The 17,600-nt window shown below is 39.1% G+C and overlaps 1 protein-coding gene across 1 annotated transcript in view; it reads left to right on the top strand.

The window, feature by feature from the left end:
* IFNGR1 (interferon gamma receptor 1) overlaps nt 1–13,529 on the top strand; it is a 20,276-nt gene extending 6,747 nt beyond the window's left edge. The window contains 8 exon segments of the mRNA XM_009575553.1: nt 2,822–2,970; nt 3,152–3,266; nt 3,674–3,846; nt 5,333–5,493; nt 6,225–6,285; nt 6,288–6,383; nt 7,471–7,586; nt 13,044–13,529. Of these exon segments, the coding sequence (XP_009573848.1) occupies nt 2,822–2,970; nt 3,152–3,266; nt 3,674–3,846; nt 5,333–5,493; nt 6,225–6,285; nt 6,288–6,383; nt 7,471–7,586; nt 13,044–13,529 (1,357 nt within the window).
* Nucleotides 13,530–17,600: the final 4,071 nt, after the last annotated feature.

Genomic DNA, 17,600 nt, shown 5'->3' on the forward strand with positions numbered 1-17,600 from the left:
AGTTTCATGGAGTTGTGGAGGAGTGACTTGGTAGATTGATTTTAGTTCTAGTTGGTCGCTCAGCATTCAAAAGTACTTCAGAGTATTACATTCCCGTGCCACTCCTCTCCCAATTTATACTTGTGCCCAGTGTTACTCCATCCCAGGTGCAGAACCTGGCATTTGGACTTGTTAAATTTCATCCCATTAATCATTGCCCAATGCTCCAGTCTATCTAGATCTCTCTGCAAGGCCTCTTGTACCTTGAGAGAGTCAGCAGTTCAGTATCATCAGCAGATTTGCTAATGGTGCATTCAACTCCTGCATCTAGATCATTGGTAAAAATACTGACGAGAACAGGCCCTAGAATTGAGCCCTGAGGAACACTACTGGTGACCAGTTGCCACCCGGATGTAGCCCCGTTCACTACAACCCTTCAAGCCTTGCCAGTCAGCCAGTTCTTTACCCAGAGCACCAGGTACTTGCTCATCTCACAGTTGGACAGTTTGTCCAGAAGAATGCTGTGAGGGACGGTATCAAAAGCCTTACTAAAATCCAGAAAAACTACATCCACTGCCTTCCCTTCATCCACTAGGCGGGTGACCTTATCACAGAAGGATATTAAATTAGTTAAACAGGACTTTCCCTTTGTGAACCCATGTTGACTGTGTCTGATTGTATTGTTCTTTAAATGCCTTTAATAGTACCCAGTATGATTTTCTCCAGAATTTTTGCAGGTACTAAGGTTAGACTAACAGGTCTGTAGTTTCCTGGGTCTTCCCTCACGCCCTTCTTGTAAATTGAAATAGTCTTGACTAGCTTCCAGTCAGGAGGGATCTCCTCAGACCTTTGGTAGATGATTGAGAGGGGTCCTATTGTAACAATGCTAGCTCCTTCAGTGCTCTGGGATGAATCCCATCGGGCCCCATGGACTTGTGAACATTCAGCTGATACAGCTGGTCCTTTACAATTTCAGTGTCCACAAATGGAAAGTCACTGTTCCTGCACTCGGGGTCTTCTGACTCAGAGGACCGGGCATCCCAATGTCAACCACTATTATTAAAGACTGAGGCAAAAAAAAACCCCATTCAATGCCTCTGCTTTTTCTTCATCCCTTTTAGTCAGGTGACCATCTTCAACAAGTATTGGTCAAATGTTTTCCTTAAACCTCCACTTGGTATTTGCATACTTAAAAAAGCCCTTCTTGTTATCTGAAACAACACTGGCCAGTTTCAACTCTAGTTCCGTTTTGGCCTTTTATGTCTTCTCCCTGCAAGCCATGACTCTGTAATCTTCCTGCAAAACCTCACCCCGCTTCCAGAGATCATACAATTTCTTTTTCTTCTTGAGCTCCACAAGGAGTTCCCTGTTCAGCCAAGCTGGTGTTCTGCTCCGCTTGCTTGACTTATGACACCATGGGATTGTCTGCTCCTGTGCTTCTAAAAGGTGGTTCTTAAAGACCTAGACTCATGGACTCCTAAGCCCTCAAAAGCAGATTCCCAGGGGACACTGCTAAGTAGCTCCCCGAGTAGCTTAAAGTTTGCTCTCTTGAAATCCAGGGTAGCAACTCTGTCTATGTACAAAATAAAACAAAAATGTGGGGATGGGAGGAAGAATGAGGGAGGACAAAGGGGTATGTAATTGCCTAACTAAAAGCCATGTAGCTTCTACTGGCAGTTCAAGTATGTTCTGGGATTTCATTTTCCACTGTTTTGTTAAGCTTAGTTTTATTTGTATAAGAGTACACAAAAGTAAAATTTTGTAAGACTTACTACACTGTGCCTTAAAATGAAATATTTGAAGTAACATTTGTGTGCTTTGCCACCTCTTCTGTCAACTTGTCACCTTTTTTTTTTCTTGTGGTTGAGAATTTGATGATTGTGTTCCTTTTTTCCAATAACTGAAGTACCACTTTTGTACATATTAAAACATAACTAAACCACAGCACCAGTTGCAGAGTGATGTATGTTACGTGTATCAAATCTTTGTGGTTAATAGCCTATCTCAGCCTCTGTTCGTTACTTTCTGTAGAGTGTTATCTTTGTGGTCTTGTTGTCAAGATGTGAAAATTGTTTACTTTCCCTCAATATATCACAGAGTGAAGTTGGAGCACTTGCTTTGAGGACAAGCAGCAGTCTAGAGCAGGTCAAATATGAATTACCTGTTAACATTTCACAAAAGCTATATTAAGAGAATATTAAGGTTGCCAAACCAGACATTGAGAAGCTAAGAAGTAACAATTAAAATCGGTTGAGTGACCTTCATTTTTTCTCCTTCTGGATGCTGTGCGACATATTGAAATAGTTACAGGATTATGTAATTTTCCCGTGCAGCTGCTCCCCCGATATCCCTGTCGCTGTTGGTGCTTAGAACAGAAGCTTGCGGTATGAGGAAACTATCAATGCTGCTTTCTATTTTTGTATCGCTTACTACGTTACCTCTGATGTTGTTTAGCAAATGTACTTCAAATGCTTTCCTATATATGGAACTACATTACAGTTTCAGTGTTCAAATTCCTTACAAATGTAAGTAGTTTATTATTATCATCACAGCTTTCTAAAAATACTGCTGGAGTGGTAAAAATGGCGTTGTCAGTAATTCACGTTGAATCCAGGCTTTCCCCAGCAGGCCTGTTGTCTTTTGGCAAGGCTGAGTCAGGAGACAATAGGACTCCCCTGGAGCACAGACCCTGATACTGCAGCTTTGGTATCCTCTCTCCCTGCTGCCCGCCCCCCAATTCAGTTTCTGAAGAGCAAGAGAAATCTACAGGAGCTGGGCTCCTCTAACTTCAGTAAATTCATACTATCTGTCTTGCTGGTATATCTGTATAATATCAATATAGGGGTATAATCATCACAGCTTATGAACCTGATATGGGCTATATGATGGACTTGCTTTCAGTGGGCATGGGTTGTCTGAGGTTCTGGGTTGCAAACAGGAAGAAAGCTGTCTCTGTAGGAGAGCGGAATAATAAATCAGCTTGCAGGGCTCGTATGTGTTCATACTGGTGACAAACTAGTCCATTTGGGGGGAAGTATTTGCAATTTTTATGTCTAATTTTTCCAGTAATTTCTAGCGTGTTGGCTTTTCCAAATAATTTAGAAATATATTTGGTTGTTCTTACGTTTGACTAGGTCTGTTTATCAAAGTGCAATTGTTCTGTGTCTTCTAGTGCCTTCACCAACCCAGATTGTAGTAACATCGGAAAATTTCAAAACTATCTTGCATTGGCAGTACCCACCTATGTCTGAAACTCCTCGTTTTATTGTGGAAATCAAACCTTACAAGTAAGTTCTTATTCTTTTGTCATTTCCTGTATCTGATATGCTTCTGTAGAAGCATATAAAAGCAATCAGTCCAGGGTAAATTCTTTTGTTTCTATGTGGGAAAGTCATGTAGGGTGAAGGCTGCCTAAGTGTAGATTAAGGCAAAATTTGTCAAATAACAGGATGGTTGAGGTTTGCAGGGACCTCTGGAGGTCATCTGGTCCAACCCCCCTGCTCAAGCAGGATCACCTACAGCAGGTTGCCCAGGACCATGTCCAGATGGCTTTTGAATATCTCCAGGGATGGAGACTCCACAACCTTCCTGGGCAACCTGTGCCAAAACCTGACAGATGTTTTGTCACAGGCAGTGTATTGTACAATATTGTGCAATTGAAATTGTATTAATTATTTCTTGTTCTGTTTTACAGTTTAGGTTACTATAAGATCGTCTCAACTTGTGTGAACATTTCAGCTCTTTTTTGTGATCTCTCAAAGGAAATACTTGAGCCTTTTGCATCTCACTGGCTTCGAGTTAAAGCTGTTGTTGGGTTACAACAGTCTGAGTATGTTGAGACAAATGAGTTTATTTTGCAAAAGCATGGTAAGTTCCATCATAAACTAAACCCTGTAATTTTTTCCCCAAATTTAAGAAGTTAGTAATTATCCTTTTTGCTGTATTGTTGCGTCTCATTTGGGAATATCATAAAGTCAGAAGCCCAGAATGAAACGAAGCACGCTGGTGGTTCAGTAGGAACTTCTGTAGTTCTGCCTCTGTAGAGACCTGTTAGCCCTGTCACTGTGGTATCTGAATATTTTTTCAAAACTTCTAAAGGCAAGAAAATGATGCTGACGGTGCACTCTGTGCATCCTTCCCATATTCTTGCCTGGTGTCCCAGATACCAGTTTAGGATAGGAAACTGCCACTGGAAGCTGTGGAGCTTTAGGCATCATTGAAGTAGTATTCGGGTGGTTGGTGATGCCTTTCTTGATACTATGATCCCATGTACTGATAGCTTTGGGTGTCTAGATGCTATCTAGAAGCTATAGGAGTCCACTGTAGCTGGTAACTAACAGTTACTCATTTTTCATGTAAATCCTTTGGGCTGCTTTGGGAGAAATCAGTTTTTCACATCAATATTGTACAAGCAAATTGTGTGTCTAGACTCCAGGCCAACCTGTCCAAAACAGTGGGGCAGCATGGGCAGTGCAAAGCAGGCACAAGAGAGCGAGGAAAGACTTGAGACACTTCCTCTCGTACTTGCTCCATTCTCAACATACAGCTTTTAGGCAGGACATTGCCCATGAGATTCTCCCTGATTTGGACTGTACTATAGATAGAGCTGGATTTCTGCATTGCTGGAGCTGAAGAAGTGGAGTCCCTCTTTATTTTCTGCTATGATTCCCTCCCTACCCAATAATCCCATGACTTGGAATCAGTGCCTGGTTTCTAGTGCTTGACAAAGGGACAGAAGTCATTGTAATAATGCTGAGCTTGACAGTTCGCAGAAGATTGATAGCCGTGTATGTAGGAGAGAGACAAAATCATTTTCCCATTGAACAAGAAACTCATATGTTCAGTCAGATCATTAGACACCAAAAATTCACATAGGCCATTGCCATGGGAAATCAGGCTTCCTAAGTACTGTTGCTCAAGATGAGATTTGTTTAGATTTTCAGATAGCCTTTGTTTCAGTACAGTATTGTTTTTAGCTGAGCATGATTTATGGTGGGATCTAGTCAGCAGTATTTTGTGTTCTGTTCTCATTCACATATATATGTTTAATTGCTTTATTAGTTTTTTCTGTTGTCAGTGAGCTGAATTTTTATGGCCTTATGTGTACAGGAAAGTTGGATTGCTTAACAGTGAAATTCTGCACGGACAATCTCCATTTCCGTTTTAGAAGCAGATTCATGAATGTATCCAAATGCTTCTGTTACTTCTAAGTGTCACAACTGTGTGATATTAAAAGCATTGAAATAAACATGTAATTATTCTCAAATCTCTGGTGAATTGTGGAAAGCTAACTAAAATAGCATATTTTATATTAAAAGCTTTGGTCTAATAGCAAAGGTGCAATGTGTTGCAGGAAAAATAGGACCACCAAAACTGAATCTCTCAAGGCACGGTGATAAAATCATAGTTGATATTTACCACCCTGCATTCCCATCTGTGGAGCTTCTTCCTTGGATCAGAGACATTTATTCAGAGCTTATGTACTCAGTGACTTTTCAGGATAGTAAAAATCAGGTAAGTTCCAAAATGAAAACTTCAAATTAAAAATACTTGTTTACCTTAAACGCATAAACAAGGGGTTCACTCCTATGACACACAGAGCCAACAGGTATCAAGAACACAGTTGAATGAAGCATAGGACTACTGAAGCCCTAAAATGTCAAGTGCGTCACAGTGAGATACGTGACTGGAAGGTCTGGATTTTAGTAGTCCAAATGGACGTCTTATAACAAAAATGAGATTATTGCATTAGCTGTACACAAGATAGAGTTACTGGATCCCATGCTATTGTTTCTGCATACATGCTAAAACATTGGTAACTACTTGTGCCCCTTTCACTTGTCTAGATAGACCTTTCATTTAAGAAGATTACCTTTCAAGATATTGATACCATTTTATTTAGCAATTATGGAGGGTGAACTTGAGCAAAATGGTAGTAGGCATGTTTGTTTATAGTTACCTTTTCATATGCATCCAGATACAAGTTTTATAAGTGAATTAGGAACGCTAATCTAGGCTATGAACAGCACAAATTTTAGCTGAAATCACTGTGGTCTGATCAAATATAACATCTTAAGGTAGCTCATAAGCTGGCAGTTGAAGTTCACACAGCTTTTGCAAGACATAAGTGATGTAGGAGCTGCATCTAGTAGCATTTTAACATTTTCGGAAGTGTTGGAAGGTACTGTAACGCTTATATTGTTGTATTGAGTCAAATGATATAATGCGACTTCCATTTTTTGCAGAGTAAAGAAGAGTTCACTGAAGACAACTGTACGCTGTATAAATGTAGCCTCAACATCCCAGTTCCTGCGTTTCAGCAAAGGGAAGCTTATATGGCGATCTGATGATTGGCGCCCCATCAGAAGAAAGCTGCATTCATGTTCCTCTCAAGCAGACATTGAGTAAGAGGATTCTAAAACTTTAGTAAGAACATACTGAGTCTGACCAGAGATCTGTTCTAGCTAAGTATTCAAGCTCTGGTATAGCCATGGGATGACTTGGATGCCTATGGGAAAATATGAAAAAAGGGAAAGCATGGTCATTCTTTTCCAAATGCACTTTCCCAGTTTTAAAGACCTTTAAAGATCATGTATTATTTTCAAGTAACCCTGACTTTTTTTAGGGTGCTTTTCCTGCTTCATTGGTATTAACAAAACCTGTTTCCATTGCACCTGATCATTGCTGTAATTAAAAAATGACAAATGGATTGTTCACTGAGTTACGGTTTTCAGAAGCATTGTCTGTCTCTTCTAACAAATGGCTTTTTGCTCAGTCTTATCACTGAGGAAAACATATATGGACTTTCTTGAGTTTGAAGCAACTATAAACTTGCGGTCATAAAATTGTGGTATTGACGTCTTTTTCTTAATTAAAGAGAACAAAGGCATCTAGTGACCCAACTTTGTATCTCTGATAACCTCTTACAAACTTTGTAATGTTACTTCTTTATGGCCCAAAACTTCACTAGAGAAAAGAGATAAAATTAATAGAAGCAGTTGTGTTCTTTCTTTTACACATAAGAGCAGCGGTATTGAGGCAGAAGACATTAAGGAGAGTCAGACTAGTGGGATCTTACTAGCAATAGTTAACAATTCTGTTTTGGAAGATTTCACATTTTAATTTTATTGTACATAGACTATGTGTAATTATTATGTCAATTAATATGCTATCACATGGAAAACTTATAAATCTGTTCATCCCCATCTGTCATCTCTAAGGAACAAAAAATTAGTTACAAAATTCCTTTACCTCTATAAAAACATGATTGTGTTTATATAAATTGAAAATCTTCTGTCATTCTAATTTTTACCTACTTGATATAATGCTTTATAAGTTAAGTTTTCTTGAGTGAAAAAAGGTGATAAATTGACAAATTCACACATTACAGCTAAGCGTTCTGAGCTATTACAGTTTCTGAAGTTATTCTAAATGATACAACAGTGGTTTATTTTTCCAAACTTCCTAACAGATTTTGCTCTCACTTCTTAGGCACGCAAGATATTATCATTTTGTGTGTTGTTATTCTGAGCATGAGTCTAATTTTGACAGTATGTTGTGGCTGCAAGAAACTAAGGAAGAAGAACATAAAGCTGCCTAAGTCTTTGGTAAGTTCAGACAACTTATCTGCGTCAGATTTTTAATATCCACCTAGGTAACTTTTACAACTATAACATCTTTAAGCCCGTCTCATTTTTTTTACCATGGTCTCATAGATGTCTAGGATTTATACCAGTGTAATATTCTGATAGCCTCTGGAACCAGATGCTTTGTATTTGTTTTAGGGCTAGACTTCAGTCTCTTTTTACCTGAAATAGCAGTAGTTGGTCTAGTTTGAGAACTTAGTTCTTAAAAACTCAGTGTGTGTACATAGACAGGTTTGTATTCATTCTAGTAGTAGAGATACAGAACCACAGAATCACTGAGGTTAGAAGAGACTTTTTGAGATCATCTAGTCCAACCCTTTTGCTCAAGCAGGGTCAGCGAGAGCAGGGTGCCCAGGACTTTGTCCGGTTGGGTTTTGAATACCTCCAAGGAAGAAGACTCCACAGCCGCTCTGGGCAACCTATTCCAGTGTTTAACCACCCTCACAGTAAAAATTGTTTTTTTATGTTCAGATAAAATTCCATGTGTTTCAGTTTGTGCCCATTTCCTCTTGTCCCGTGACACCTGTGAGATTCCTTCATTACACTGTAATATTGTGATACTGCTAAGTGCCTCAATGTTCTTAGTGATGTGCAGAGTAAGGGGAGGGGGGGTAATAGTGCTGTAGGAAGAGGGGAGAACAACTGCATGAAATCTGTTCTCACACTGAGCAGTCACAGGGAAGAGAGGTCAGCAGCTGCTCTACCTTAAGAGCTCCCTGTAGCTGTTCTTAGGAAACAGAGTGGATGTTCCTTAAAGAACAGCAGCACTCCTTGCTTTCACATCAGGCAAGAGCGGAGTATCTGACAAATACTGTTACAATGTCCTCCTGGTGTCTCGTTAGTCACAGCAACTGAACAATCAACAATCAGCAGCAGTTGAAATGGCTTTCAAGAACTGCCATATGAGGCAGTAGTAAATGGTAATCATATCAAGAGTGTATCTTCTCAGCGGATGCAGGAAGTCTCATAAGACTTCTGGAGAGATGAGGCAATGATCTTCAATTCCATGTTCTTCAACTTCAAGACTCTTTAAAGTGACTCCTTCGTAGTGCAGGGGTAGCTCAATGCCTAAGATCCCCCTGGAGCCTGCTTTCTTTGGAATAGAATATTAGGAGGTGAGATTGCTCTGACTAAATGGAGATATCCAAGCCAGTGATGCTAGCTAGGTCCCTTTGTAGTAAGCAGTAATCTAGTCCAACTTGTGCAGCACAAGATGAATCATCCCATTCTAAAATAATATGCGCTTCTGGTCAGACAAAACACACTTTTAAATGGCTGTTTTTTTCCATGGACTGTGACGGAGCTATGAGACTAGTTCAGAGATAGCCATTCACACTGTAGACTTTAAAAAAAAATCAGATGAGAGAAACCTGTCTGATGGAATCTGCAGCTACTCCCCAATATCAAAACACACAGGTGTGTAGAAAAAGTGAGACACTGGAGATTTTTTTTCATCTTCACACCAGTATGTAACTGTCTGAATACATAACATTATGTCCTATATATACACACAGTAATTTTCATGAAGACCGTTCATTATAGCAGAAGACAGTTCATCCAGAATGACAGTGCTATGCTCAATGATCCATAGTTATTCTGGCTTCCCAGTACCACTGTGGTATTGCATCTAAGGGATCGGGGGAAAAGAATATTGCACAAATAGAATGTGTAAGATTTGTGATAAGGGCTTATCCACTTTAAAAGGAGCCTGGCCTTAATTTACTGATACATTGTGGGCATCTCTCTCTGCTTTAACTTCACTGTCTCTTTTTTCAGCGCCTCTTATCTTTAAATGGTGGCAAGTATTTCAGTGGGTAGAAAACACCCACTCTATAAGAGGGAGACTTATTGAAAAGCATCAACTTTCATTTTTAGCTCATACTTAAGTCAACTTTTCTGCTATCTGATGGTGCTTTTTCTGAGCCTGACAGGAATGACAAGGCTGTGTTCTCTCACGATATTTGTAGAACACTTACAGGTATTCACGAAACACTTAGGAATTTTCTTTGTGACTCTGGCTTTTTTGGTTACACAACATATATTTTTGATTTGGAGAAATTGTTATTGTTCCTGTAAATTTTGACTGATATTTGCCACAAATAATTGTCATCTTACAATAGAGAAGCTGCTTCATTAGCTTTTGTGAAATTTTTTTTTTCCTGTGAACGTCTATAGGGCAGTAACATAGTCTCCTATTTATAGATTTACCCAGCATTAATTTGTGGTGGAACCATGCAAAGGCCATGCAGATTTTGTCAAGGTCCTAAATAAGATTTGAAATGGACTTCTCAAACTCTCCTCCAGAAAACGTGCACCTGAAAATTACTTGGAATTCGTAGGTGGACAAGCCCTTAGAAAAGGAAGTTAAGAAGAAACTGTTTATTACTTTAACTGTTACCGATTCCTTGGGATGTGTAATTTATATGTATCCTTGATCCTGGCTTCCACTGGTGTATCTCTCTAGTCTGTTGAGACAGTGAAAGACCTGAAAGCTTAGGTGCTGTCATTGGAGACAGGAAGATATCTGAGCACCAGCACATGCCAGGAAATACTGCTGACATCCAGCTTAAGTTCACTGGCTGTCAGTTTGCTAGTATTAGATAATATGCACGAAAGAAAAATATTAACTTGCCTACGGTAAATACTTTTCTTCAAATAGCAACCATATCTTAATTACCTTTGTTACTTGAGATGCTTTGAATGGCATTCCAGCTAGTGTAGTAGCTGTGATTCTTCGCTTTTAAGCTAGAAATAACTGCTTGAATTGCTAAATTGTCTTGTAGTCATGACTCAGTGACTGTTAAAGAACCTTTGGTACCAGGGAACCCACAAGAGTTTTTTCTTCTGATGGCTTCCTTCTTTCATGGATGGGAATAGGAGTGTCTTTGCACCATCTTGCTTTGGTCAAAAACTCACTGAGAAAAACGGGTTCCTTTCTGAGAACAAAAGTCTTGGATGTAGTTGTATAGAGAGTACTTATTTTTATCCTCGGGGTCTATCTCTAAGCATTGCCAGCTGGCACTGTGAAATGCAGAACCTGTGTAGAGTACAAGGCATTCCCTTAACACATTTTAGGATTGTGATTTTTAGAGTCGTGAAAATCCTAAAAGGACAGAAACAAGAACTCACCGTTTTTTTGTTTTAACTTTAGTATAGCATGTAGTGGTATGGGGAGAGATGGGAAGTTGTAAATGCAGTTTTTAGCTATAGTTTCTATAGCATTTTGTTTTAATTTACATTCCTCAAGTATTCCAGCTTATACAGAGAATTATCTTCTCTTGTCACTTACTGTGTGATTATTGGAGTCAGATTTTCTTTTCTACCCCCAAAAAAACTACAGATGCTGGTCCCTTCAAGGTCAGTGTCAGTATGGCATGAGTATCCAGTATTTTTTCATGCGTCTGTATAAACAGATTTTCAAAAGGTACATTCATCCTACCAGCTGTTCATAACATTTTCAGTATCTACACATTATTGATTGCATTCTGGTTTCTGCAACTCTTTTAAGCATCTGCTGCTTATGAACAGGTGATTTCTATACATACTCACAGAAATTACTCTGAGTGTTCTTTATATAGCATTCTGACTTTCTGCATAATGAAAATGAACATCCAGAGAGAATGATGGCTGAATGGCAGCTAGGTTGTAGTGTGGTATATTGTCAGTGTCAGGAGCCACCTTAATACTCTTTTTACTAGTTTTCCAGTGGCAGCCCTTGATTCCCAAGGGGATCACCTCACCTTAGTGGTGCTAACACAGCTGTTTGTAAAACTCACTTAGATTACAAATAATTGCTCTCCAGGGAGTGTTTGTTTGCTTTGTGGTCCTGTTTGTTGTTTTGTTTTTGTGTTTTCTTTTTAAACTCCAATAGTTTCATTGATCCAGCATAAACCACAGTACCATCAACAGGTATCGGGGCAACTGAGGGGAAAGGTATGGGGCTGAAGTGAGAGATGAAGGCAAGTTCTAATGAAGTCAGCACACTGTGAAGCTATGAATGTAAAAATACAGCCTCACAACCTTCTGATCAAGGAACATTCTTGAAAAGCACAGTCTTGATTGTCTGGTTTTGATGGCACTCTCAGTTCTTACACTAATACAGACTGGGAGGTTCTTCTTGCCTATTCGTAGCTTTTCTTAAACAACATTCTTTTTCTCCTCCTTTTTTCCTCCTACCTACATCCCTTTCTTCCAAATTTGCCCCAACCTGTGTTTTCAGTCAGATTATTTTTTTACAAAGTATCTCAGAAAACAGTGATTGTATACATTTTATTAAGAAATTAGCTTGTCTGTAGTACTTGATAGTCTGTGATACACGTATATAGCAAATTACGAAATTTGGAAAAGGACACTATTAATCGAGTAACCCTTTCTCCCTATGCTTTCTGTTAGCTTTAGGGAAACCATCATACAGCTGAAAATTTACCCTACTTTTTCATATGTATTCTTGAAAACACCTTTCAAAAAAAAAAAACCAAACAACACACCCAAAAAAACCAAAACGGAAGAATCTAAACAGCCTGAAGGCATGTCATAATCACTTAAAACAAGCTGGAGCCTAGCCATTGAAGGAATTAATATGCTTTTCCTGTGGAGGGGTTTCAAAGTGAAACATTAAAGTTTGTTGCAACATTTGAGGGAGTGCTTAGTGACACAGGAGAAATAACTAGGAAGACTTCAGCATAGATATGACTACGGGGTATGCATAAAGGTTCTCATGTCATTTTAAAGATCTCTTTCCAAACTTCACTTCCCTCCCCGTTGAGACAGTTGCCACAAAATATTAGTCATGCGAGTTACACTCATTAGCTATAGAGTATGAAAGGTTTCCCCAGCTAGTTAGAGAGTATTACAGCTTTTTCTTCCTTTGCTATTTTCCTCTACATTGCAAACTTCAAATGACTTAAAATATGGTGGGTGACATGAAATGGATTTGGTCCTTGCAAATGTGTTTGCACATAGAAAGCACTTTTGAGAGCTTGCATAAAAGTGTTAATGAAACAGCTGAAGTCATACATATAGGCTAATGACCTTGCCGGATTCTAATTTTGCTAATTTCTGTTGGGATTGGTTGTAATGACATTAAATTTGTATTATGAACTTGTATCTTTTTTTTTTAACCTCTAAACTTTGACAGAAGATAAAGCAAATAAATTAGCAGATTATGTGGAACTAAGTGATTTTTTTTTTTTTGAGCAGATTATTACAGACTGCCCAGGGAAGTGGTGGAGTCGCCATCCCTGGAAGTATTTAAAAGACGTGTAGATGTGGCGCTTAGGGACATGGTTTAGTGGGCATGGTGGTGTTGGGTTAACGGTTGGACTTGATGATCTTTAGAGGTCTTTTCCAACCTTAATGATTCTATGATTCTATGTGGAACTAAGTGATTTTTTTTTTTTTCCCCCTCCCCCATTTAAGGTCAGTGTGATAAGAAACCTGAACACAGACAGCATTCTAGAATCAAAATCAGAGGCAAAATACGTATCTATAATAACCATCACGCCAGGCCAGTCAGCGTTGCCAGGGAATGATGAAGTAACCTCGCTGGAAGCAGAGCCAAAAGAAGAAACTGTTAGTCCTGAGAATTCCAGTGAAGGAGCATCTTCTGTTCCTCCCCCAGAGGCACCAGAAGAGGTGTCTGTGCAGGAAAGCACAGAGGAGGTATCTTCTGATGATGAACAGAATCACAAAGTAAAAGAGAGTTACTTAATTTCTGACAGTAGCCAAATGGATATATGCAGTAACTCTTCAAGTCCAGAGGTTTCTGCCACAGAAATACAACAAACAGTCATTCCAAGTAGCTGTCTCAAGTTTTCTGGCTATGACAAGCCTCACGTGCCATTAGATATGTTGATAGATGTTGGTGAAGAACAGCCTGTGATTGCCTACAGGCCAACTGAGTAACCAGGATAGCTGAAGTGGTTAACCAGAACTCAGGAAGAACAGCATTACTGAAGATTATGGAAAGTCTGGGATATATTATGAACGTCTACAAGTTGTACTTGTTCTGATCCAACCAGAGTAACCAGTACGCAACTCAGTACAGTGGGACCCTGAAATGGGACTGAAAGTAGTGCCTGAGAACAGCATAAAGAGTGGGAGGCAATTTCATAATAACCACTTTTAGAAGTGTTTGTGTATATGACATAACTCACTAGTTCCTATTTGAAACAGTGCTCTGGTTTTTTTAACAGTACTCTATGGAGAACAGACTTCATGAAGGAGTATAAAACAGCAGCTGTATCATTATTCTCTTTTGTTTCAAATCCTTTTCAAAATTAATTCAGTGAACATAATGCTTAAGAAGTCCTTCACTTGGTTACAATAGAGATGTTAAAGAAATATTTGAGATTTTTTGCCTTTATCGGAGGTATTCTCTTGCTTGTCTTTTTCTCTTGAAGAGTATTTTTGTATTAAACGAAATGCCACTATTTCTTTTAAGTAAGAATATGCCTATAATCTTGTCCTGTATATCTTAAGAATTTGATTCCACGGCCAAGAAGTAGTTATTTACAGTCTTTTCTGGAACTAGAAGGATGTACTTCCAGGGCCATTACTTTGTACATTTCAGTGAGTAAACAGTAGACTTTTTTCTTTATAACGTAAGTCCTGTAACTAAAAAAGCTATTCCTAAAAGTGCTGTTGTTTGTGTATAGCTGCATCCGTTTGGATCACCTAGATGAGTTGTGTAACTGTGTCACATTCTGGATAACTCCTGTATTAGCATGCTGGCTGACCGTCATTGGAAAAAAAAAAATGTGTGTAATGGGTGGTGTCACGGAAGGAGTGATGTTCTTCACTCCTAAGAGAGAAGCAGCAATGTGTTTATTGATATAAGACAGTGAGGTAACAAAGTTCAATGGTAAGCACAACGGTGGTTTAACAAGATTTGATGGCAAGGTACACTTGATTATTTACTGCATAGCAGACAAGGTCAGACAAAACTGTCAGGGAGACCCTCCCGTTGAGTCACGAGGTTCAGAAAGGACCCCCTTGCTTTCTAAACTCTAAACTAGAGGAGTCTAGGTGCGGCTGGATCCAATCCTAGTCCCAGACTTGGTCAATGGTTCATGTCTGAAGGATTATATATGCGCAATCAATCCTTTATATCACTTAGCTAAGATTACGAAGTTTCAGCGTGCTTATTCCCAATTCACTTACTGAGTATCTGATGCAATAAGGATTCTCTCAACCTCAAGGAGTAACCTTCAGAGGCGTCCCTACTCAAGGGGAGATCCTGGCATGCAGACCGCTGCTCTGCAAGAGAGCTCAAAGGGCTCTTGAGCTGTTTGCTATTTATGGGGGTAAGATGATTGACTCAGAGTCATATTTACATATGGAGTGCAGATGTTAGTGTCTTCCAAATTTGGCTGGAGTGGGACATTGACCAGCACTGTGGTTTAGGTGGATGCATTGCCATAAATTAGCCCTTGGCTATTGTGTTGTTATCTGTCTTCCCCAAATCCACTTTGAGCTGGATGCATGCATCATGACTAGGCGCATCCATCACGACTGCCACTGGTGGGTATCGCTTGAGCAGGGTCAGGGAAAAGGTCGGGAGGTGGGGGGGGAGGAGCACACTATCACAGGTGATTGCACACATTCTGTAGAAAATGTTTTCAAAATTCAAAAGCCTGCTTTCCTCCAGAGCATTTTTATCCTAATTCTTAGAACAATATGATTTTTTAAATAGAAATCAACAGGACTTCTGCCAAACATGTTTTCTAGCAGATTGAAAATGACTACCATTTTTCCCCTTTTTATGACATAGCTCAGGGACTACACCAAATTACCTCCCTTTAAAAATACATCTCAAGACAATAGAAAAGTGGTAATTTGTAGTTCATAAATTATTGTCGTCTGACAGCCCTCTGAGTTTTGTAGCATGAGATTGTGGTTTTGAAAACTGAAGAATGAGGATTTTATTTTTTATATTTAAAAAGTTTTGAGTCTAATGCCTGCAATCCAGTTATTTCCCTGTAGTCAAGATTTGATGGGTATTTTCTGTTTGTCAGAAACGTTTACAATGGTTCTTAATGAAGCTAAGTTCAGAAAAAAAGGATGTTTTACAGACACAATGTGGTGCATTCATACAAAATTATGTCTTTGTTTTAAAAGCTATTTTCTGTAGGATTATCAGAAATTCTTGCATGTTATAGCAGGTGGTTTTAAAGGAAAACCAGTATCATATTACTTCTGTCCTTACGTTTCTCGGTAGCATGACTATTCCTAAGATAGTTTATACAGCAATTTCTGGACTGCTTCCATTCATGCAGGTACCAGACATTAACCACAGTGGTACATACTAAATTCCCAAAGATTTAAAGACAATAGGCATTTTTCCCTTCTCTAATCACAGGAAGATAACAGATCTATTAGCAGGGTTTTGGTAATTTAGAAAAAGCCAAATCAAACAGGTGAATTTTGTAGTTATGGTGTAATGGAAAGCCCAACTAGAAAGAGGTCAGTATGTGTTAGCTGGCTTTGATTTGTTTCTGCATTATGTTCAAATGTAGTGGAGACCCCCTAGTAACTTTTTCAATGTCATGTTCTGGGTTGACTTCCTAGAAAGCAATGCTGGCGACTTATTGCTTAGGATCCACTACTGTGTAGATATCTCCATTGCAGAAGTGCAGAAAATAACTCTCTTGGTGTTACAAGAAGGCTTTGAAAATCAGAATTAACTTGCGCTTGAAACTCTAACTAAACTGACTTTTCAGTTAATAATATGGTTCACCACTGAAGTGTGCTTTCAGCAGTCTGTCTCCTGAGGAGATGGAGCAGCTGCATCTTGTGCAGAGCTTGAAGTTGATGTCATTTCTTTCAGGTTTTGTAGGTTGGTTGATAAATACGAACTGCAATAAATACCTTGGAACTTTATAAATGTCAGGTAAGTGTTTAAGTTAAACTTGGCTCAGAAGGGAGAAATAGGGCATTAGAAACTGTGAGGTTAGCCTGTTTTTTGGGAAGAAGTTTCTGATCAGACAATTTGCTGAGTAACTATCTTCTTTGCTACTGCTCAGAGTATTTAATCTTCTTGCAATTGGTAGCTTGTTTTCCTTCTGTCAGTTTTGTCCCAAAAATGTTGCTGTTCCCCAAGAAAATCAGGAATTAGCCATAGTAGTCATTCCATTCGGTATATCTGCCTCAAAACTATTCCATCAGAAGTATGTAACTTCTTGGAAATGTTAGATTTACATTCTTACAGTGGATGTTGAAACCCTGGTGCTGTTAGGAAAATTATTAACTAAGACTCAGCCTCTTAAATTTGTGTGAACATAAGAGATCATTAAGTGTTTTCTGGAAGGTTTTCCTTTGCTGCCACACTGGAAGAGGAATGATATTTTTTGCCTGTGTGAGGGCAGATAGCGATCTGCGTTTTAAAACCAGGTGACCGTCCCAGATTCTTTTCTCTTCCCCCTGCAATACTACTACATTGTACCTTGTCCTGAATCTTTCAAGTCACATAGAGTCCTATGTAAGGTGCTGGGATATAATTAAGGACAAGGATGTTAAGATCAATCAGAAATGACACAGGTACATATCATGAGCGTTTGGGAGAAATTTGGCATGATGGGTAGTTACACAGTAACAGTGCCTTTCCGTTATATACAAGCTGAAAATCAAGCACAGGAGTATGAGTGCTTTGTGCTATGCAACATACATATGCACACAACTCACCTCTTCTTGTAACTATCACAAGGTTAAATGTGTGTTTTTAATGAAAATTTCTGAACTGTAATTACAAAAGCCACTGAATTATCACCCTCCCTGGAAGTACATCTTCTGTGTGCTGTGTACTTAACAAGCAGCCAATAGCACGGGCATAGTTTAGATGTTTAAATTGCTCAGGCCGACTTGCAGGTTTTATAATTGTGAAATGAAGTTTAGGGGTGTGCAAAGCACCAGATTCTTTTATTAGCTGTGACTAGCTGAAAATGTGAGGCGACAGTGAGACAAGAATGTGTTCCCTGG

The sequence above is a fragment of the Fulmarus glacialis genome, unplaced genomic scaffold (genome assembly GCF_000690835.1).
Source record: "Fulmarus glacialis isolate BGI_N327 unplaced genomic scaffold, ASM69083v1 scaffold2694, whole genome shotgun sequence".
Taxonomy (NCBI): Eukaryota; Metazoa; Chordata; class Aves; order Procellariiformes; family Procellariidae; genus Fulmarus; species Fulmarus glacialis.